Below are 20,510 nucleotides of genomic sequence, written 5' to 3' on the forward strand. Positions count from 1 at the left end.
TCCGAGGAGGTCTTTGTCCTATAGGAGAGATAAGTCTCCAAACCTTAGTGGACAACTGCACAATTAAAAAAAAAAAAAATCAACCACGATGATATCCATGGTTACAGAAATTAGGTCTTTTGCTTGCCTATTTCTACTTCTAAAAGAACCATAATTCAGCTGAAAGACTCAAATTAGGAATGTCACATAAAAAAGAAAGTATCTCTCAATGTTCCATTATAGTGCTTGTGATATCAAATTCTATTCTTTAATTTGACTGGAAGTAAATGCTGCTAAAACTACAAGCTATGGTAGAGCTTTGTTAATATTCATGTCCAGATTTTTATCACTAGACAAGATCTATTTTCATCATTCTATTTGATAACTTGATGCCCCAAAAGACTTCCTCATAGGAAGATTCTATATTATGAAAGTATGAGACAGTCTCCTAGCTCATCTTTGTAGAAGTGGGAAAAGACTTTTTATTTTAAAAAATTATAAGGTGAGCAATGTTTATGAAACCAATCTAAGTGAGGGACTGGGTAGAGGTAGGGAATAAGGAGATACAACCGACTCTTTTTTAAAAGCCCCATTTTAGTGCTCATGAAATCACTTGCCCTGTGAGTGCCAAATCTGAAGCAAGTTTAAAGAAACATTTATCTTCTACTTCGGGGTTCCACCCTTGACAGCTAGTCACATATATGTACACCGTGCAATACCATGCACACAAGTGACTGTTTTCTCACTTTGTCTGGAGTTTGTTTTAAGCAGACACTAAAATATCCGTCCTTACTATCATCCTAAACTGGGAAACTGACTTATCTTCCTTAGTTTAGACCCTGGAACCTTTAGAACATAATCATATTACAGACCATCAACTACACGGATGAAGTTACCAACACAAGAGCTGAAGTTGACACAAACCGTGTGCCTGAGACAAAGAGCTGTCATGCACACACAAGCGCACACACGTGGACACACACACCCAAGGTAAGTGCTCATGAAGCAATTTAAAGTACTTATCAGTAAACACACTATGTTAATAAACTTTAGGAATAAGGATTCTTGTTTACAATGATCCATGCAAAAATATCTCGAAACTTCTTATAAAATTACGTGAAGAAGAAAATCATGAAGAGTACTTCCTATAAAAAAATAAGGTTACCAAAGGCTCAGGATCAAGACTCCCACACACCCACTGCAACTAAATGTCAGACCAGCACCGGAGCCCTGGCCCAGGCTGCCAGAGACAGACATAGACCAGCAGGTTTCCTTTCTAAGCAAGCCTGCAGCCTCCAAACAAGGATGGAATGGAATGGGGCAGCCCATCCTACTGACAAGACTGCTTGCGGAAAGGGAACCAAACCCTCAACCCCCTTACCTCCCCAACCCCCTCTGACTCTCAGAACAGATACACTTCCATTAATATAAATTGGGCACAGTTAGGGGGAAAAAAAGCTCTCGTGTTTATGTACAAAATTGAGATTTTAAACACAAAGTCCTTTCCATAATAAATTCTGGTATAGATGTCTTCTCTTGCTGCCTGGCCCTCTGCTATCCATGCTTACTTTGTACTAGATGCCCTGAATTGCAAGTAAATGACAGGAGAGGCTCTCAGGCAACAGGCATAGCTGCCTCCCCTCAGAGCATCACTATCTGAAGAAGACTCTCCAAATGGGACTATAGAATAAGCCCATCAGGTGGAGAGCCCCCCAAAAAGGGCCCACATCTCTAAAAGAAACAAGTAATTTCCAATAAAAGTTTGTTCCCTTTTAAAAGCTCTAAAATATACAACTTTCCTCATAAAACACACAGCTGAAATCAGGACCTATCTTGGAGGGGACTGAGGCAGGGAAAGATCAGAAATGCCTACACAGGCTTTCAGCAGACTCAAAGACTTTCTCAGGGGGTAAAAAGCAAGACAGAAATGTCTAATTAAATAAAGAGACTAAACAATGTCTAAGTGTGGCTGTTTCTCTTTGAGCTATCTTTCATAGTGGGATAATAATTTAGTTCTACTCATGATTTTTCCAATACATATAGAAATCTTCTCTACCTGTAAGAGATTTAAAATGAAAATTTAGGTAGCAGAAACCATTGCTTTGTTGATACATCAACCACTTCTTGCCCCTAACTTGACTGACCACAAAACTCTACATGTAACCTTTGCGATCACCTTTAAGAATGTCAGCGTTCCCCTGGCCCCACCAATCTACAATGAAAGGAAGGAGAGCCTTGGGTGCACCCCAGGAGCTGCAGAACTTCCTCCATCCCCACAACCCCCTCCAGTGCCAGCAGTGCAAAACAGACAGATGTCGGGAAAAGAAAATGTCTCCAATTGGCAACTACAGTGACCCCAAGAGGTTGTAGGATCATCTAAAGACTTCCAATGCTCTATGAAGAAATTTACGTTAACACAGAACTTTTTAAGACTTTGCATACATTACAACAGTGCATTAGTGATACAAGTTGTAAAATACTTTTCCATTCCTTTGGATTTTGCATATGATGGTTTTGCATCAGTCACTGCAGGTAGATTGAGCAAGCTTTGTTTTTGTGTGTTTTTTAAACATGCATTCAACTAGATAGGATTCAGAGTAGATTAATACTCCCTTTTTATCATTATAATTAGCTAAAAAAAATTGCCAGGCAGCCCACAAAACAGGATTTAAGACCAACCCACAGAGTTAGTTGGAGACTAATGGCATTGGGACCTGCCGGGCCGGGCATAGTAGTGTTTAGCTAAGTGTCGAGAGCATTAAGAAGAAAGTCCTGGTTGGAGGCACAAGGCCTGCAGCACCAGCTGTGGAACCTCCGTGATGTGACTGCACAGCTCCATCCTCAAACCTGGTGGAAAGAAAGAAACAGTAAGAAACAAAGGTTCCTCTACTACACAGTCCCACAAAGAGGTACGTCCACTCAGTTCCCAAGAAGGCAACAGCAAGATGGCCATTGTTCCTGGTTCTTCTGATCTCAGAACAAGTCTAGTTACCAGTTCCTTAAGAAAGCTAGTGTGGGGCCCGGAGAGATAGCACAACGGTGTTTGCTTTGCAAGCAGCCGATCCAGGACCAAAGGTGGTTGGTTCAAATCCCGGTGGAAGGAAGGAAGGAAGGAAGGGAGGGAGGGAGGGAGGGAGGGAGGGAGGAAGGGGGAGGGGAGGGAGGGAGGGAGGGAGGGGAGGGAGGAAGGGGAGGAAGGAAGGAAGGAAGGAAGGAAGGAAGGAAGGAAGGAAGGAAGGAAGGAAGGAAGGAAGGAAGGAAGGAAGGAAGGAAGGAAGGAAGGAAGGAAGGAAGGAAGGAAGGAGAGAGAAAGAGAAAGAAAAAGAAAGAGAGAGAGAGAAAGAAAGAGAAAGAGAGAGAAAGAAGAAAAGAAGAAAGAAAGAAAGAGAGAGAAAGAAAGAAAGAAGAAAAGGAAAGAAAGAAAGAAAGAAAGAAAGAAAGAAAGAAAGAAAGAAAGAAAGAAAGAAAGAAAGAAAGAAAGAAAGAAAGAAAGAAAGAAAGAAGAAAGAAAGAAAGAAAGAAAGAAAGAAAGAAAGAAAGAAAGAAGAAAGAAAGAAAGAAAGAAAGAAAGAGAAGAAAGCTAGCTAGCTAGCTAGTGTGGGTTAAAAGCGCAGCCCAAAGAAGGAACAAAATGTGGAGTGGACAAAGAAAGGAAGGCTCACTTATTCCTATCTTTACTTTGATGAGTAAGAATAAAAATGTAAATACTGTGCTGCCCTCTCATCATTACTCAGATGGCATGTTAAGGTGTTGTTAGTGTTTAGATACGTGGTAGATGACCATTTTCCATGGGCCAGGGGTGCAATTTAATGAAGAGCCAGCCCACGTCCCATCGATCACTTACATTTGCAGGGTGATCACCACTGAGGGGGCACGTAGCTGTAGGTGGGTGTTCCTGGAGCCCGGTACGTGGGCACAGTGACGGGATGAGGAGCGACAGGAGTGGGGGAATGAGCAGTCAGCAGGGTACCTGGAAGGAAAAACAATGTATCTCAGTGGTGGCCAACACCCCACCTGGGACACCACAGCTGCATTCTACCTCTGAGCAGGTTTGGGACATACCTAGAAAAAGGAGAGACCGTCTTCACCTAGAGTGCTGTCAACTTTGACTTATGTACACACAAGCGTTTAAAAACACAGTAAACTTGTATACATACTACAACATGGTTGTCTTGAAAATATTAAGCTTAATAGGTACACACAAAAACTTATTATAATTGCTGTATGACCTTAAATTTTGAAAAATGAAAAAGTTTTAGAGCTGTTTTACACAGTAAAAAGACTTTAACACAAGTATACAATTAAAAAATGGTTAACGTAGTTTAACTCGCTCATCGAGTCCATGCTCTCCCTTGAACACACTCGAACATTACTTCCTCTTGAACACATACTTCCCCCTCACTTCTAAGTAAACTTGAATAAGAACTTTCTTGCCTAAGAAATAATGGTAAAAGATGAGGATGGCAATAAATCAAAGAAAAAAGAAAATAGGTGAGGAGGATGAGGAGGAAGCAGATTCCAAACTACATGAGTTTCTCAAACTCTTAAGAGAAAGGTATCTTCACTGCCTGAGTCATTGACATGGACAAGTACAAACTGAACAAGGCTGTGGGCAAGTACCAGCACAAGGGCAAGCACTAACGGAATGTAACAGAGAATGTCATCTGACAAGGCCTCCCTCACCCATCTCTGTAGAAGTGTACTCTTACCCACTGACCCCACGGCCTGTCCTTCTCCGTCCACCATTACACAATTCTATCTGTAACAACAGTTTCTTTGCTTTCACAGGTTAAGTATAGAGAAGGCCAATAAGATAGAGCATAAATACAAGATATACAGGAAAACATTCTTTCTGCTAGTTTACTCACTCTGAAGTCTAGATGAACAAATAAGCAACATTCTGCTTCCATGGAGCCATGCCCATAGTAAATCACCTCTCCGTGACTTATTTGCCTGATACAGGAAAAGTCCTGGAAAGTAGTCACTGACAATCAAAGGACTATCTCTCTAAGCCTTGGTTATCTTCATTTACAAGATGGGCCATGGGCCAGAGAAACAGTTACAGGAGTTAAGGCACTTACCCTGCACACAGCCAACCTTGCTTCAAGCTCCTTTATCATGTAAGTTCCCCAAGCATTGCCAGTAGTGACCCTAAGCATACAACCCAGGGTAGCCTCTGAACACCACAGGATGTGGTCTAACCTCCACTCTTTCCCCATGAGATAGCGTTCTTATACACATGAAAACATCCCTATTTAGGTAAGCCTATAAAAGTCAGTCAAGAGGGTCAGATCTTCTACTCAAGTTCTAACATGAAAACTGGGGAAGCTTGTTTACTCTTTGACCCCTTCTGAGTTCAACTCACTAACAAAACAGTTGCATCCAAATTTCCTCCCCTCTCCAGAGAGGAGAATTTGGTTCTGGATTCCTGGTTTGTTACTCTTAAACTAAAAAACGCATATGTGAGGAAAAAGATAATATGCTTTTCCTTCATTCAAAACTGTATTTCCTTCCACACAATTCTCAAAACTCAAAGTCAAGGGCAAGAGGATAGCGAGAATATAGTAAATATAGCAAAGAGTACAGTACACTCTCTCTTGACTCCTCACACAGTTCTCCAGTTACCATAAATCATGAGCCTTAGGATCAAGGACTTACCTGCTGACATGGCCATAGTGGTCCCAGCAACCATGCCCATTGTGACCCCATTGCCTCGAGGTGGAGGGATGGGAGCAGGGTACACTGTTGCCGGCATGCCGTTGGGCTGTACCACTGTGGTGTGGTGGATGACGTGAGGGGGTGCTGCGTAAAGAGGCTGTGTGTAGTACGTGCCTTGCTGTGAAAAAGAAAAACAATTGCCACAGGGTCTCGTATCAGGAGCATCAGAGCACTCAACTGGAAACTACCCTTCCCACAAGTACCAGCAGCGTACTCCCCAACCCAGGCCTACCTGTGCGTAAGGGCTCTGCTGGGGGTAGGCACTTCGCACGGGGTAGACAGCAGTCTGGTATGGATTGGGAGAAGAGGAGTATGGTGGAACTGCCCCGCTGGTGGGGGAACAGGAGACTTTGTAAGGTGTGCCAGGAGTATAACCTGAAACCAAGAAAACCAATGGTTTGGGTTCAAACTCATATTAGCCCAACTGTGGGTCAGGGAGACAGTGTGTGCAATGAAGTGAACAATGTTTCATTTCCCACCCCTGGCAAAACTGAAAATCATTGTGCCCTGTCTACCCTCTAATGTGTACTCTCAACCCATCACTTCTCAGAGTTAAGTATGGGATGTGAATAGAAGGATAGGAACTGTTTTCATGTTTTGGGATATTGGGGGGGGGGGGTAGGGAACGAGTACCGCATAAGGTAATGCAGGGGGCTACTTCTAAGGCAGTGCTCAGTGGGACCAGGAACTGAACCCAGGCCTCTGGTAAGTCCTTTGAGCACTCTTTCCAGCCCAACAAAGTCTTACAGAGCTTATATTTACATAAGAATGACAAAGAAATACCTGTTAGAATCAGACTAGGCTAGAAGAGACTACAAACGTGTTTGTAATTATGGCGCTTAAATAAAGATATTATTTAAAAAAAAAAAAAGCAACAGCTCAGTGGGTGAAGTAAATGATGCATATAGGAAACCTAAGTTCCATCCTTCTACTCCACTAACTCAGCATTCACTGTGCTGCTTATTGCAGTTAAAAGGGAGAGAAACTTGTCCAACACTAGACTTTCCCCCACAGAAAAGGAAATTCTGAACTGACACAGCAAGTTGACAAATACAACTGTCCTTTTCCCTTTTAAAATGACAATAAAGCAGAGCTTTAAAGGAAAATCTACAACATCGAGGATAGTAAAGAACACAACGATCCTTAAAAGCACAAGTGGCAATGATTCCAAAAGCTACATTTCCAATATTCCTTCCTAGACACCAAGAAAGCCCTTTATCCAAAAGACTTGGAACTGGTAAGGTCTTGGCTCCCCTTTTGGACCTCTCTCACTCCATTTGAAAGTAAGGTTCACCAGGGGAGGGGGTTTGCCCTCAAGATTGCAATGTCATAAAGTAGCCTTATTCAGTGATGAAAAATCCACAGTAAGATGAAACTCCGTTATCAACCCCAAACAAAGGTGTTCTCCCAAATCCCACTTTCTTAAAACCTCTTCCTTTGATATGTCAAAGTCCACTGGATAGTACTTTTGTCTCACTTGACCTGCCCCCTTCTTGGTATTAGGAACTGGTTTTAATAAAGAAGGAAGAGTGCTGGCTTTTTGGCTGAGGCAGAGAGCACAAGGCAAAAAGGCCAGGGACGCCATGATTATCCTTTCCTGACTGGCTTGGCATTATTTCTTTGCCGTTACCCTGCTTCTTCAGACTGGCTGCATAGAGTTTAGAAATATGGTACCTGAAGCAGTCTCACAACTGGTGGATTTTTTATTTCATAATCCACCAGCAAACTATGGTACATTTTTGTAGAAAACACTACTCAGTAGCAAATGGAACTGTTGAAACACATAATTTAAAAAATTATAAACAAAAAGAGCCAGACACAAGAATATATGCTGATTGAGTCCACTGATGTGGAACTCTAAGACAAAATCCACTTTATCTAGAGTCAGAAAACCAATCCTAGTGTCCAGAGAACATAAGCAATTCACTTCTTTCAGGGTACAAAATCATTGTACTCAGACATTCAGTTTGGAAATATTACTCTCAATAAAATCATATACACCAAGGATAATTTTAGTATATGTAATTTATACCTCTATAAAACTTTCTCAGGAACTATTTCTCATTCATCAGAATGGTCCAAATGGTATAAGGCTACAACACAATCAATAACAGTGTCAATTTCTATATACACTTCCCTAAGGGTCCCGTAACTCACTCCTACATATTTTCCTTAAAAAAAAATATCATTAGGAAATGGATGTAATAAAATTACAATTCTGGACTGTGCTTGGCAGTGTACATGCATCTGAGTTTTTTGGGTTTAACTCTGGGTTGCATCTACGCAGGGGTCTCAAACTCGGGCTGTAAATGTCCCTCTGTACAACATTTTGTGGCCCTGCCCTAGAGGAATCTTTTTTTGTTTTGTTTTAGTTGTTTGAGTCACACACCCCAATGTTCAAGGCTTACTACTGACTTTGCACTCAAGGATCACCCCGATTTTGCCTCCTGCGGCCCCGAGGTAAATTGAGTTTGAGACCCCTGATCTAATGGTATTGAGGGTTACTCACAACACAGTGCTCACAGATCATTTCAGTCATGCATGGAGAACCATGCAGAACTGGGGATAGAACCCAAGCTCCCATAAGGCTAAGTAAATATTCCAGTCCTTGAAGTCATCTCTCCAGTTCTGTCTATCATGTTTTTAAAGGGAAAAAGGAGTAACTCTCATACTATGGGTCAATTTTAAATGGCCTTTTAATTCCAAGAAAGAAATTTAAATTTTTTGTTCCTCTAAAAAGTCTGTCCTAAAGGTCTTTATCAGAGATTCACTAGACTTTCTCAATTCCCTTCCTTCAACTCCCTTCATGTGACTGACCTGGGTTTGATCCCAGAACACCAGATGCCAGGAATAACCCCAGTGCCTAGGACTAAGCTCTAAGCATCGCTAGGTGTGACCCAAAAGCCAAGGGAAATAAAAGGGTTATAGCTTCTATAAATTCCATCCATTCCTATATAGGCAGAAATACTCTACTTCTCTGAGAGAAACCAGTTCCCAGATCAGGGCACTTGTGACCTGTCACAATGACAGAAGCAATGCCCTAGAGCTGACTCATCACTACTCATCACACAGGCTATGCTGAGAGCCAGATCCGCACAAAGAGCTAGTTAGGAATGCTCACCAGGCTCCGACTTCAGGGAACAAGCATAAGGAATGAAAGCACTGAGTTGGGACAGGAAAAGCAGTGGTCTTGGACTGAATAAGGGAGGAACACAGAAAAGGCAGACTGGAGAGCTCCTCCTCCCTAAGGAACTCTACTCTTCTTTCAGTGCCAGAACCTCACAGCAGGGACAAATAAAGCTAGTTTCCACTCCTCTACCTAAGTTTCTCTCTCCTTTCAAAGGTCCATTATTAAGATATGCTCCCTAGCAGGACTCACTAAACAAAAAGTCTTGACAAAAAAAAACTAACTTTTAAAAATTAAACTCAGCCAAAGTGATAGTACAGCAGTAGAGTGTTTACTTTGCATAGTCAACCCAGGTTCCACCCTCGGCATCCCATACGGTCATCAAGACTGCCAGGAGTAAATCTTGAGGTTTTAAAAAATTAAAACTGTCAGTCTGGGGGCAGAGGGATAGAAGAATGGGCAGAGTATTTGCCTTTCACAAGGATGACCTGGGTTTGATCCCCAGAACCCCATAAGGTCCCTTTATGTCCCATCAGGAGGGATTCCAGGGCTCAGAACCAGTGAGCACAACTGAATATGCCCCCCAAATCTCAGCATAACAATGGAAACTAGGGTAGGAATAAACTAAGCTGTCTTAAAATTGTGGTAGAAAATAATCACTGCAGGGCCAGAGGGGTGAAATAATCACTGCAGGGCCAGAGAGGTGGCACAGCGGTAGGGCATTTGCCTTGCACACAGCTGACCTAGGATGAACTTCAGTTCAATCTCCCGAAGTCCCATATGATCCCCCAAGCCAGGAGCGATTTCTGAGTGCATAGCCAGGAGTAAACCCTGAGCATCACCAAGTGTGGCCCCAAAACAAACAAACAAACAAACAAAAAGACAATAATTGCTGGTCTAGAAATCTTTATTAGACATAGCAATAAATTCTGTGTGGATAGTTCCACACATTGTTAAAACTATGATGTCCCATACTTTTTACCAAACAGGTAAGTCATAAGGCTGGAATATCAGAGCCTGAAACTAAATATGCTTGAGAAATAATGTATTTCAGTCCTGGAATATGATAGACACATGTATTTCTCTGAGGCAGTTTATCTGTGAGTGATAATATAAATACCCAAATGGCCCTTGGTAGAAAAATAAATTCCCCACATGAAGGAAGAAAATGCATCAGAAGACAAAAACAATTGAAAGAAATCCCTGGAGTAATGACCCCACTCCCCCCCCCCAAGAGATCACTATTCAGACAAGAGGAGGACAGTTTAAAAAAAAATAATGCTCAGGACATTGTGCGTTAAAGAAGAGAACCTACACTTGGAATAAACTTGAAGATTTCATTAATGATCAATAAAGGACTGACTACAGAACTCTAATCAAGGATACTAGAACCCAAGAAGAAAAACTAGTATTAACATAGCAGAACAGCAACAGTTGGAGGGCCAAAGAGATGGGCTTGTGGCAAAAAGCATTTGCCATTAAGTGTGAGGCCACAAGCTCAATATCTGGTGCTTCCTATAATGCTGGGCCTGTACCCCAGTTCACTTCCTAATGCTTTCTCTCCTGAGTGAAATTTCACTTTTTTTTTCTTAATACCAGTCAAATTGAGCAGTGGGGAAAATTTCACTTTAAAAATACAACTATTGTCTTACTTTAGGACCTAATTCTGAATTTGAAGTAAAACTATGCCAGAAAGAATTTTCACATATTAAATAACCTTCATTAACAAGTACTAAGACCAATAAAATAGGATGAAATAAACTGTTTAATTCCATCATTATTAGCAATATTTGTACTTCTACATAAACATGTACATATGTATTATTTTAAGAATCCATTTCTAGGGGGTCAAAGTGATAGCAAAGTGGGTAGAGCTTTTGTCTTGCACACGCTCACCCAGATTCAATCCCCAGCATCCCATACTGTCCCCGAGCCTGCCAGGAGTGATTTCTGAGCACAGAGCCAGGAATAAACCAAGCACTGCTGGGTGTGGGCCAAAAAAGGAACGGAGGGAGGGAGGGAGGGAGGGAGGGAGGGAGGGAGGGAGGGAGGGAGGAAGGAAGGGAGGGAGGGAGGGAGGGAGGGAGGGAGGGAGGGAGGGAGGGAGGAAGGAAGGAAGGAAGGAAGGAAGGAAGGAAGGAAGGAAGGAAGGAAGGAAGGAAGGAAGGAAGGAAGGAAGGAAGGAAGGAAGGAAGGAGAAAAAGGAAAAATAGAATATTTAAAAGTTGGTTAATAGAAGGCTAATTCTAACTGTCCCTATAACAAAACCCACCTACTCTAGTTATACACAGCAGCAACTGCTTCCATCTTTCAAAATTGTATGATGTATGCATCGATAGTTCTCTGCAGACACCAATCTGACCAAAAGTTCAGGTATGCTGGTATTTGAGTTGACATTATCAGGACTCTTGGAGTATGGGTATCCCCGCATCCCCACCTTTTCTTCAAAAAGCTTTTACTTCAAAAAGCCTAGCAGCTGAAAGCATACTCACAATTGTAGTTGCTAAGTCTACATTCAGGCCAGTTCAATAGACACAATCTGTTCTCGCAAGAGATAAAACCAAAGCGTGAAAATTCATGAGTAAACCAGCCACGCAGCTGAAAGTTGGCAATTTCAGGAAGAGACGGTGAGCCAAAAACCATGATGAGACTATGCCTGCTGCACCCAGCACCCACAATCACCGCTTCGCCACTCCTCTGTATCTCTGCACTGACACCAATCTGACCAAAGCTCCAGGTATGCTGGTATCTGGGCTGACATCACCAACACTTTTTTGGATCGAGTGCAGGCACGAGAGTACACACACACCTTCCAGAAGGCGTGGCCATAGAACAAGCAATGTGGTGCTTGGAATTTCTGGACAGTGTAGCTGTATTCACAGCTGTGATAGCCCCCCCCTTTATTTTTTTATAAATTTTTAATTAGTATCTTTATTTAAGCATCATGATTACAAACATGTTTGTAATTGGGTTTGTTATAAAAAAGAACACCTCTTCACCAGTGCAACATATCCCCCTTTTAAATACTGTCATCCCTGGAGGAACAAACCAATTAGATGCCAATGTGTGTCTGAAGCCACCTAATGTTCAGAAAAAAAAGAAGTTAACAGAATGATCAACTAGCAACAAGAGCTTACTAAACCTGAAACTGACAATGACATCATTCCAATACAATAATTTTCACCCCCCAAAAAGGTGCACAATCTAACATATAATTCATCTCATCACTAAACAGAAATGAATATTTCCTTAATGATTTTCAGATGATCAGACAACTCTAATTACTCCTGTCAATAAGAAGAATGAACTGCCTGACTACAGCCTCAGCATCCTGAGAGTTTAATAGTGACACTAATTTACTACACAAGTACCAAAAACAAAGTAAAACACTTTCCCAGAAGGGATGCCTCCAGGATTTGATCCCCTCTTTCCAATATTTTCCTCTGAATCATGGACAGCCCACCCTGCCTGCATACATATTCAATCTACTATGCTTGTTCATGAGGATGGAATGAGTAACACCTTTTTCATTTCCAGATACTGAGTAATGGCTTCTTTCAAAAAAGATATCTAATCACAAGATTCTCTAGTCCCTCTTATGTCACACTTGGAAGAAGAACTAAGAAAATACACACAACAAAGGTGGCCAACATACTTTAAAAAAAAAAAATCAAACCTCTATATAAACAGCATCTATAAAATACATTAGTGTTCAGAATTCTGGTACTAAGAGAACCAGAAAGTATACAAAATAGAGCAGCAAAACATAAAAATTTCCTTTTCATTTTAATAATGAAGACTTTGATGTTCTCATCATATAAGGAAAAATCTATACTGAAATAGAAAATTAAAATTTTAAAACTATAAAATTTAGAGTAATAGTACAGTGGGTACAGACTTGCCTTGCACACAGCCAACCCAGGTTCAATCCCTGGTACTAACTGTATAACCCCCCGAGGAAAGAGCCAAAAGGAAGCCCAAAGCATTGCTTAGATATAGCCCAGCCCCTTCACCACCCAAAATAAAAGATATGAAAATACAAGAGGATCCCACAAAAAGATACGACTTCATGGTCCAATATTGAGTATAGATTCCTTTGGGGTCATTGGTCAGAACTTCCAAGTGTCTTTTACTTGTCATTCACAAATTTCATAAACATCTTTATTCCTATATTGGCTTAAAAAAGTAGAAGACTTGTTCTGTTGGGTGGAAAGTCAAACACCTAAAAACAATCTGAGACCTCTCAGAGGATAAAAAGGTCCTATCCATAGACATCATTCCCTTAATCCTATGACCCCCACTGCCTGCTCCAACTTCTAAGTTATAAGAGCAAGTGGCAGGAAAGATCCAACTTTCCTAAGAAAAAGGAAATGCATGAAAGAAGAAAGATGATACATATCCTACAGGTTATGCCAGAGGAAGTCCGAAAAAGTGGCACTGTTAGAATCACAGCACTTTGGCCAACAAGGCCAATGAAAAATTATTCTGCATCACTAATCTTCAAGGAAAAGCAAATCAAGACAACAACGAGTTATCCAATCAAACCACAGACTGGCACACATCAAAGAGCAGCAAAACAACCAGCGCTGCCATGAATGCAGCAGAAAAGGTACCTTCACTCACGGCTAGTGGGAATGTCAAGTAGTCCAATCTTTTTGGAAAACAATATGCACATGCTTCAAACAATGAGGATTTCCACTCTTTGTCATATATACCTTAAGGGCCCCATAATGCAGAAAAGAAATCTATATTCTTCTATTCGTTGAAGCACTAATTCACAATAGCCAGAATTTGGAAATGACCCAAGTGTCTAAGATGACTTGGAAAAAGAAAGCATGGTACATATAGAGAATGGAATACTACTACTTTAACAAAAGATGTTATGCATATTTTGTTATGTGGAAGGGTCTAGAAAGTATCAAAATGAATGAAGTCAGACACACGAAACGATCTCTTACTTGAACTCTAAGGAAAAATAGCAGGGGAGTAACAAATGCCCAAAGGCAACAATCAGGAATCTGATGTACAATATGACACTGATGGAGAAAAGTGGAATTCTGGAGAATGGAATGCTGAAAGGAGCAAGAAGTGCCAACCAGAGGCAGGCTGTGAATGTGAGGGAAACCAGGATAAATGGTTGGAGAATAGGGCAAAAACTGTTCTCCTGAAGTTCAATCATAAATAACTTGGTAACTTTGTAATTCACTGTGATTCAATTAAAAAATAAAAACCAGTGAGAGTGCAAGCTTTGCCTGTGGAGGTCTGACTCAACCCAAAAACAAAAATTAGTGAATCTCTCACTAATTTGGGGGTGCTGCAGATTCTGACAAGAACAGCCTTGTCAGGCTCTTTCATATAAGAATTTTTAAGAGATTTTGGTGTTTTTAATAATTTTGGGGGGAGGGGTTATATCAGCAGTGCTCAGGGTTTACTCTTGGCTCAGAGCTCAGGGATTGCTCTGGGTAGAGATAGGGAGACCATATATGCCACCATGGAATCAAATTCAGATTGACTGCATATAAGACAAGTGCTATAGCTCTATACCTATCTTACTATTATCTTTTCATTTTAGCCTTACAACAACACAAAGGAAATAAGATATTACTGTGGGTAGGGCACTTACTTGTCTTGCATGCAGCTGGCTCAGGTTTGCTCTCTGACATGGCATGATTCCCCCAGTCCCACCAGGAGTGATATCTGAGCACAGTGCTTATCTTTCTCCTTCTCACTTATTTCACTCAACATAATAAGTCTCTATGTCCATCCATATATAAGCACAAATTTTGTGACTTCATTTCTTCTAACAGCTGGATAATATTCCATTGTACAGATGTACCATTTTCTTTAGCCACTCATCTGCTATTGGGCATCAGGGTTGTTTCCAAATTCTGGCTACTGTAAACAGTGTTGCTATGAACATAGAAGTGTGGAGGGCATTATTGTATTGTGTTTTTGTGGTCTAAGGATATATCCTTAGGAGTGGTATTGCTGGATCATATGGTAGCTCAATGTCCAGTTTTTTAAGGAATATTCCTATTTTTTCCAAAAAGGCTGAACTAGAAGGCATTCCCACCAGCAGTGAATGAGAGTTCCCTTCTCCCCACATCCATGCCAGCAGTGCTTGTTCTTGTTCTTTGTGATGTGTGCTAGTCTCTGTGGTGTGAGATCTCACTGTTTTATTTACATCTTCCTGATGATTAGTGATGTGGAGCATTTTTTCATATGCCTCTTGGACATGTGATTTAAGAAAAATAAGACAGTATAATAAAAATACCCAGAGTTAATAGAGATAAGATCTGGAAGGACCAACCCATGATAACAAGCTTATCACAAAGAGTGGTATGTGCAGATAGAGAAATAACTTCACTAACAGCTACCATGACAAAAATAGAGATAGAAATACAATGCCTATCTTGAAAACAAAGAGGGGATGGGGGGGGAAGAAATGGGGACATTGGTGGTGAGTGAGTTGCACTGGTGAAGTGGGGTGTGCAGTTTATGGCTGAAATCCAATTACAAACATGTTTATAGCTACTATGCTTAAATAAATTATAAAAAAAAAAGAAGCAACACAACTTGGATACTGGATCAGGCAAAGATTTTTGTGAGATATCAAAAAGCATGATCCATAAAATAATAAAAGGGTAAAATTAATTCATTAAACTCTCCTCTTTCAAAGACAATGTTAAAATAAAAATAATTTAAAAATACCCGCAATATAAATAATCAACTCATAAACAAATGATCAAAACTCAGTCGAGGGATTAAGGCACATGCTTGCATGTTGGTGACACTAGTTCAATCCCTATTACCACTAGGTCCCCCAAAATCCTGGTGCAACTCTCAGCTCTCATGCACAATTGCTTGGTGCTGCAGGTAATTGTCATTGACAAGTCTGAGCAACCCTGCATCCTAGGACACTCACACTGAAACACCAACCCAGTGCCCAGATTCTTGGGGGCAGGTCCACCTCCCAAGCCCCCCAAATTTTTAAAAATCAATATAACTGATTCCAATAAAATTAGAAAATTGATGATCAGTAAATGATCATACACTTAACTAAAGACACAAATGATAATTGTACAGATGAAAAAGTGCTCGTGATAGTTAGCCATTAAAATAAGTTCACATTACAATTATGCTGAGATAACACTAGAACAGCTAAAATAAAAAAGTAATAAATATAATGAATATTGACAGAAAATAGGAACTAGAATTCAAACTACTGGTTAGAAGAAAAATCACTCTGGAAGACTTTCCTTTTTTTGGAACACACCAGGTGATGCTCAGGGCGTTACTCCTGGCTATGTGCTCAGAAATCGCTCCTGGCTTGGGGGACCATATGGGATGCCGGGGATCGAACCAAGGCAAGCACCCTACTGCTGCGTTAACGCTGCAGCCCCTGGAAGACTTTCTTAAAATGTTAAGGATACATAAGAATAACAAAACCAAATTAATGATGGGGGAAGGATGTGTAAAAACCATCCTTCCTCCATCTGCCCCTATCATTTATTCAAGAGAAATGAGATCACACAAAGACTTATATGTGACTATTTTGGCAGTTTCATCAGTAAAACCCAAAACAGCAGAAAACCTAGACATCAACCAACTGGTAAGTGAAGCTGGGATCTGTGTCTATTTCCATACAATAGAGTACCACTCAATAATGGATGAAGACACACATGAGAATGTGAAATTGAGGTAGTAAAGGTATTAGATTAAGAAGGCTTAAAAACATACAATTCACCATCAAATTTACTTTTATTGTTTTAAGATCATTCTATTTGTTATTTCTTTAAGTTTTATTAGACCAAGGCATTTGAAATAAATGGTTATATACATGCCAAGACAGCAGGCTAGGAACTGGGAAAGAATCTGGGGACACTGGTGGAGGAACATTCTATGTCTGAAACAACTCTATTACAAACAACTTAGTAAATCATGTTGTTTCAATAAATATACCTGGGGAGGATATAAATCATCATTAAGAAGTATTTTCTCGGGTCCGGAAAGATAGCACAGCGGCGTTTGCTTTGCAAGCAGTCGATCCAGGACCAAAGGTGGTTGGTTCGAATCCCAGTTTCCCATATGGTCCCCCGTGCCTGCCAGGAGCTATTTCTGAGCAGACAGCCAGGAGTAACCCCTGAGCACCGCCAGGTGTGGTCCCGTTCCCCCCACCCCCAAAAAAGGAAGTATTTTCTCTTGTACCTGGGAGAAATTATAATGGGCTATAGAACACTGGTTCTACATTATAAGGGTGGTCTATATAGCATCAAAAGTTACTATACTATATACTTCCAAAGATATACAACTTATGTCTTTTCTATCTTGAGAGCCATTTAAACAAAATTAAAACTTCGGAAGACCATAATACAGTGGGAACTAAAGATGATAGTACAGTGTAGCACTTGCCTTGGATGTGACTGACCCAAATAAATCAATCCTCTGGCCCCCAGAGCTTCCCAGAAGTGATTCCTGCACAGAGGCAGGAGTAAGCTTTAAGCATTGCTGGATATGATCCCAAACAAAACAAAGACAAAGTTCTGTAGTGAGACTCATAGGATGAGGTCTATGGTTCAATTTTCAGTAACTCATCCTTCAAAAAGGTCAAATGAGATGTTGGACAAAAGAAGATATCTTGTACCATTTAGCTGCTAAGAACTGAGTAAATGGATGGTGGGCAAGTTCACCTTTCTGCATGAAGCACAGAGCCCAGTACCATACCCTACACCCACCTACAAAAACAGCCCAGCTCTACAACTTACCCTATTAAATTGCCAAGCCACTAAATTTGTTTCAAGCCCATAAATCCAGAACAACTTAAATTTATTATAGTGTCAGTCTAGTAGTATCACAAGAAACCTTTGGGAAAGTTTCATAGTAATCTACCAACTTCAGTGAGCTCTACTAGCACCAACCACAGTCTCAAATTCAATTTACCTGTGGGCCGCAGGAGGCAAAGTCGGGGTGATCCTTGAGTGCAAAGTCAGTAGTAAGCCTTGAACACTGGGGGGTGTGACCCAAACAACTAAAACAAAACAAAATAAAAAAAAGATTCCTCTAGGGCAGGGCCACAAAATGTTGTACGGAGGGCCGTTTGCGGCCCGTAGGCCGCAAGTTTGAGACCCTTGCCTTAAACACTAACTTTAGTAACACCATAAAGAACTATAACAATGATCTCAAATTGACCCTTGTCAAGGGTTTTGATCATTCGATTTGCATCTGTGTTGTAATGAACATGAAGTAAATTTGTGCCTGCAAGGAGCCAATATGGTGGTGGGTGAGATATTGGAGAGACTAGTGAAAGGAGGGTCATACTGATGATTGGATTTGGTGTTTGAACATTTAAGTCTGAAATGACAGTATTATAAACATGGTAAACCGTGATACAATAAAAAATATTTTTTAAAGAACCAAGTAATAATTATCCCATTCCCCCATCACACAGAGATAGCAACTGTTAAGAAAAAAGAGAGACTCAAGAGGATAAAATAAAGATAGAAATTGTACAAACTACCTCCTCAGATCATGATGCACTGAAATTAGTTGTGAATTACAGACACACAGGAACATCTTTAACACCTGAAAAAAAAAAAACCACCACCACTCAGCTCACTATTGAAGAATCAGTGGGTCAGAGATGAAATCAAAGAAGAAATCAAAAGATTCCTGGAAATAAATGAGAACAAAGGCAGGGATGACCAGCACTTGGGGGTCACAGCAAGAGTGGTACTAAGAGGAAAATGTAGAGCTTTGAAAGCACTCATCAGGTTACACATCGACCCCTGTGTAAGGGACTCTGACCCTGAAACCAAAGGAGGGCACCAAGTTCGAGAGGCCCCAGTCACCTGTGCCTATAAGAAAGGTCACAGCTCAAGAGGCTTTAGCTACCTGTACCTAAAAGTGAGGGAACTAGGTTTAGGAGCTGCCTGAATCCACAAAGGAGGGCATTAAGGCACCAAAAGGCCTTGGCTGCCATCCAGGAGGCACTCAGGGAAATGTGGAAACTGACAGGGGACATGGCATAAATATTATTTGAGATATAACTTCACTAGCATTGTTAAGGACCTTTCTTTGAGCCTCTTTTAATGACCACTAAGATTTCTGTAAGCATTGTCACATGTAGTTGTGTATGCCCAAGCAATTATTTACAGTCTTACAAAATTATTAGCTTTGCTGTTAGTCTAATGACAGTCATATTAAGAATTAATATTTCAGGCATCAGCTGAACTGGAGCAAGGCCAAAACAATAGCCAGTCTCTGGGAACTGACTTGATGGAAGAACACAGAAGCTGAAAGCTATGTCATGCCCTGGGTAGGTAATAATAAGCATACAGCTTGTCCTGCACATTTTTGTTTGGTACAGTGTAAGAACAGTTATGTCTGCAATTACTATGATGACTTGCCAAGAAATTTAGTTTTAAATGTAAGTGTCCTGCTCAAACCCAGGTAAGAGAAAGGTAACTTCAGATCACTTCTGAGTGTCTAAGCCTGCTTCCACAATTGGCCGCCTTCACACACCCACCTTCCTGAGCAGGGGAATTCCCTTAATGTCCAGACCAAGCAGGCCATGACAATCAAGAAGGGCTTAGATAAACTTCACAGCTTATTAAAACTGGAAAGTGATCAACAAAATGAATCAAAAAATTGGCAGACAGAAGGAAATAATAAAGCTTAAGCAGAAATTAATAAATTGAAGATCAAAAAAAATCCCCCCCCCAAATCAATAAAAGAGTTGGTTCTTTAAAAAATAAACAAGATGGGCCCGGAGAGATAGCACAGCAGTGTTTTTTGCCTTGCAAGTAGCCGATCCAGGACCAAAGGTGGTTGGTTCGAATCCCGGTGTCCCATATGGTCCCCCATGCCTGCCAGGAGCTATTTCTGAGCAGACAGCCAGGAGTAACCCCTGAGCACCACCGGGTGTGGCCCCCCAAAAATAAATAAACAAGACAGGAGGCCAGAGAGATAATATGGAGGTAGGACATTTGCCTTGCATGCAGAAGGTCAGTGGTTCAAATCCCAGCATCCCATACGGTCCCCTGAGCCTGCCAGGAGCGATTTCTGAGCGTAGAGCCAGGAGTAACCTCTGAGCACTGCTGGGTGTGACCCAAAAAACGAAAATAAATTAATAAATAAAGAAGATCAAAACTCACAAAGGAAGAGAAACTTAATAAACTGAATTAAAAATAAAAAGGGGAGGTTACTACAGACACTAATAAAATTCAATGGGTAATCAGAGACTATTTAGAGAAATTCTATGCCATAAAACAAGAGAACCTATAACCTCCCAAAGTTGAACGAAGATGATCTGACATTAACTGAACAGGACCTATCACTATTGAGGAAATTAAAATGGTAATTAAAAGTCTTCCCAAAAAAGAAAACCCAGACCCAGGTGGATTCACTACAAATTCTCTCAAACCTTTCAAGAAAACCTACTGCCAATCCTTTTTAGGCTCTTCCAGGAAACTGAAAAAAAAAAGAAACACTGCCAAATAGATTTTAAGAAGCTAACATCACCCTGACACCAAAAGCAGACAGAGATGCCACAAAAAAGAGAATTACAGACCAATATCCTTGATGAACAGAGAGGAAAAGATACTCAACAAAATTCTAGCAAATAGGATCCAATGTTTTATCAAGAAGGTCATACAACATGACCAAGTAGGACTCATTCCTTAGATAC

At 40.8% G+C, this 20,510-nt stretch overlaps 1 protein-coding gene across 1 annotated transcript in view; it reads right to left on the reverse strand.

Moving 5' to 3' along the window:
• Positions 1–2,400: 2,400 nt before the first annotated feature.
• The window catches only part of FAM168B (family with sequence similarity 168 member B), a 28,209-nt gene continuing 10,099 nt past the window's right edge, over positions 2,401–20,510 (reverse strand). The window contains exons 4-7 of the mRNA XM_049768287.1: positions 5,930–6,072; positions 5,638–5,815; positions 3,824–3,949; positions 2,401–2,826 (exon numbers count right to left, since the gene is read on the reverse strand). Coding sequence (XP_049624244.1) covers positions 3,837–3,949; positions 5,638–5,815; positions 5,930–6,072 — 434 coding nt within the window. The 3' untranslated portion in view covers positions 2,401–2,826; positions 3,824–3,836. The remainder of the gene's footprint in view (positions 2,827–3,823; positions 3,950–5,637; positions 5,816–5,929; positions 6,073–20,510) is intronic.

The sequence above is a fragment of the Suncus etruscus genome, chromosome 2, assembly GCF_024139225.1.
Source record: "Suncus etruscus isolate mSunEtr1 chromosome 2, mSunEtr1.pri.cur, whole genome shotgun sequence".
Classification (NCBI taxonomy): domain Eukaryota; kingdom Metazoa; phylum Chordata; class Mammalia; order Eulipotyphla; family Soricidae; genus Suncus; species Suncus etruscus.